The 3,425-nt window shown below is 40.8% G+C and overlaps 1 protein-coding gene and 1 pseudogene across 1 annotated transcript; one reads left to right on the top strand and one right to left on the bottom strand.

The window, feature by feature from the left end:
• Positions 1 to 347: 347 nt before the first annotated feature.
• ZCCHC13 (zinc finger CCHC-type containing 13) lies at positions 348 to 863 on the bottom strand. The gene has a single exon (XM_035028620.1). It carries the CDS (start codon positions 861 to 863, stop codon positions 348 to 350), a length of 516 nt encoding a protein of 171 aa, XP_034884511.1.
• Positions 864 to 2,538: 1,675 nt separating this feature from the next.
• On the top strand, positions 2,539 to 2,698 carry LOC118026100 (annotated as a pseudogene).
• The last annotated feature ends 727 nt before the right edge of the window (positions 2,699 to 3,425 follow it).

Raw genomic sequence — 3,425 nt, 5'->3', positions numbered from 1 at the left:
ACATGATCTTATTTGTTCACTGATATATCCCCAATTCCTCCAGCAGTGGATGGCACACAGTAGCTGTTAAATGTTAAATCAAAGTACAAAGAACCAAAAATCGCCTAATGACTGTCCAATAATCAGATTCTCCAGTGGCGCAGAAACACATTAATGACATCTAAAAGTGAACAACTTCTTCTGAGATTTTTTTTTTCCAGCCCTTTCCTCCTTCAACATGGTAATTGAAGCTCACTGGCCTGGGAGTAGCCTCCATCTATCAACTTTTGGTCAGTGAAGAGGTTTCAGAGAAAATAATACAATTATCAATCAGCAAAAGGTGGGGGGGGGGAGAGAAAGGGGAAAAACTAATCGGTAGTCTCAATGGGGCATTCCCGGGCCAGATGTCCCGACTCGCCACAGCGGTAGCAGTTGACTTCACTCGTTTTGCTGCAGTTGATGGCCATGTGGCCGGTCTTGCCACACCGGTAACACTTGACTTGGGGGCAGTCTTTCTGAATGTGGCCATATTCACCGCAAGAGTAACACTTGGGCTCTTCCTGACGGTCACAATCACGAGCCAGGTGGCCTGGTCTGCCACAAGTGTAACAGCACTGCTCTCTCTCTCTCTTCGGCTCAGTACAGTCTTTAGCGATATGGCCACTTCTCCCACAGTTGTAGCAGATGTCCTCGAGAAGGTCACAATTCTTAGCATGATGGCCAGACTCACCACAGCGGTAACAGATGTCAGGTAGGTAGGTGGAACTGCACGGAGAACCTCTCCCACGGCCTCTGGCTCCGCGCCCTCGGCTCCCTCCTGCTCTAGGGCATTCCCGGGCCCAGTGGCCAGGCCGCCCACACTTGAAACATTCGTTACTGCTCATGGCGGAGGTGAGATCTTACGGTGAGCCGCCCACCACTGCCCCCAAAGCTCCAACGCAACTCCCCTCAGGGCGGCTTAGAAACAAGTGGCCGTTTTTCTCTGGGGGCCTCAGCAACGTCACACAAGGTTTGCGCACGGCCCCAATGATGCGTCACAGGCATTCCAGCTGCCCTTCCCCCCGCCCCCCGCCCCGACTTTCCTACTACCCTTGAAGTCAAAAGCATGGCTGAGTGTTGATGTTTTCTGTTTTTGTTTTTGTTTTTTTAAGTAAACACTTGGATCTTTAAGTTTGTTTGAATCCTTCCCTGTTCAGAAAATATACCCTGTAAGATTTCTTACAAATAAGAATTATATCTTTGTGATCTAGTAGATGATGTTTTTACATACGTCCTATGGACATAGGAAAAACATGTATGAGATGTATCTAATCCAGTAAATGAAAGAAACAAATCATAGCAAATTAGACCAACCTCTTTGTTTTAAAAAATAAAATACAAATGCTCATAAAGATATAAGATACATAAAGTAGAAAAAAAAAGTCTTTAAAATGCCACAGTGACAGGCGTCTGGGTGGCTCAGTCGTTAAGTGTCTGCCTTCACTCAGGTCATGATCTCACGGTCTTGGGATCCAGCCCCGCATGGAGCTCCCTGCCCCTCAGGAAGCCTGCTTCTCCCTCTCTCACTCCCCTTGCTTGTGTTCCCTCTCTGGCTGTGTCTCTGTCTGTCAAATAAATGAATAAAATCTTAAAAAAATAATAAAAAAATGATAAAATAATAAAATAAAATAAAATGCCACAGTGAGGGACGCTTGGGTGGCTCAGACAGTTAAGCATCTGCCTTAGGCTCAGGTCATGATCACAGGGTTCCTGGATGGAGCCCTCAGTCCAGCTCCCTGCTCAGTGGGGAATCTGCTTCTCCCTCTGCCTCTCCCCCTGCCTGGTGCTCTCTCCCTCTCTCTCTCTCTCTCAAATAAATAAATAAAATCTTTTTAAAAAATAAATAAAATGCCACAGTGATACTTACTCACAATCTCGCATATTTTATTGAAGGAATCCTAGTTTTCAACATAATCGCCACCGTTTGTTATAAAACATAACAGGATTGAAGCAATCAGTATAAAGAACACATTATAACTTGGAAAATAAATTACAAAATCGTAATTTAAATATTGGGCACATTTCCTCTCTGTTGTTTTCCAAATTGTTTATATCTTATATAAACTGCATAAAGATTTATGGACATGTTCATTTATATAGATACACAAGTAAGTATGGAATACTAGACACTGAAATATCAACCACAGCTATTTTGGGTTTATATGATTGAATACAATTTTTTTTCTCCTTATTTTCCTTCTTGTACTTTACAACTTTTGAAATGAGTTTAGGTTATTGGTAATTTTATTTTATTTTATTTTTAAATTTTATTTATTTATTTGACAGAGACAGCAAGAGAGCGCAAGCAGGGGGAACAGTAGAGGGAGAGGGACAAGCAGGCTTCCTGCCGAGCAGGGAGCCCAATTTGGGGCTCGATCCCAGGACCTTGGGATCATGACCTGAGCTGAAGGCAGATGCTTAACCATCTGAGCCACCCAGGCACCCCGGTTATTGGTAATTTTAAAAACTCACAATAAATATTTTTCTTACAAATATTTTTCTTTAGATTACTAGTTAACTAGCTTTGCGCAGTGGCAGTATCGTAGCCAATGAGGTTTATCTGAGGCGCGATTATTGCTAATTAAATTACTAGTTAACTATATGTTTTGCGTATGAATTTTTTTCTGGCAGGCAATACAAACATATTTGGTAAAACACAGACATAAGAATAGTATATGTAGCCTATTATTGATTTATAATTTCATTCCATTATGACTGGAGAACATACTTTGTATAATTTCGATCATTTTACATTTACTGAAGCTTGTTTTATAGCCTAGCATATGATCTGTCTTGGAAAAATGTTTCTTGAGTGCTTGAGAAGAATGTTTACTCTGCTTCTATTGGTTGGAGCATTCTCTAGATGTCAATTAGATCAATTTGGTTGATAGTATTGTTCCAGTTTTCTATATCATTGCTGATTTTCTGTCTCCTTATAGTATCCATTATTGGGAATAGAATATTAATTCTCCAACTATTATTGTTGGATTATTCATTTATCTATTTAATTTTGTCCATTTTTTCCCCCATGCATTTTGGGGATCTTGTGTTAGGTGCATTACGTTTTTAGTTGTTATAGTTTCTTGATGAATCATTTTTATCATTATAAAATGCTTTAATCTTTTAAATATTTCTCCAAGGTGTCACATTTCTCTCCAACCCACAACTACGCTAAAGCAGGTCTACATCATCTCTTGATCAAGTGATTTTCTAAAATGCAAAGTGGACCACATCACTGTCTTGCTTAAAATCTTTCTCTTCAATAACTACTAGTAAACTCCACTAGGCCCAAGAGAGGAAGTAATCGTCCCAAGATCAAACTAAGACCACGACAGAGCTAAGACTACATCCCAGGTTTCCCAACTGAATACTCCCTTTACTGTACGTACCACTGAGCAGGGTACTCT

This window comes from Mirounga leonina, unplaced genomic scaffold (genome assembly GCF_011800145.1).
Source record: "Mirounga leonina isolate KUSES-001 unplaced genomic scaffold, KU_Mleo_1.0 Mir_204, whole genome shotgun sequence".
Lineage (NCBI taxonomy): Eukaryota > Metazoa > Chordata > Mammalia > Carnivora > Phocidae > Mirounga > Mirounga leonina.
This window is presented reverse-complemented; position numbering and strand designations above follow the sequence as displayed.

What these genes read in the sequence shown, in the direction of transcription:
- ZCCHC13 (XM_035028620.1), bottom strand. Translation starts at nt 863, where the DNA reads ATGAGCAGTAACGAATGTTTCAAGTGTGGGCGGCCTGGCCACTGGGCC.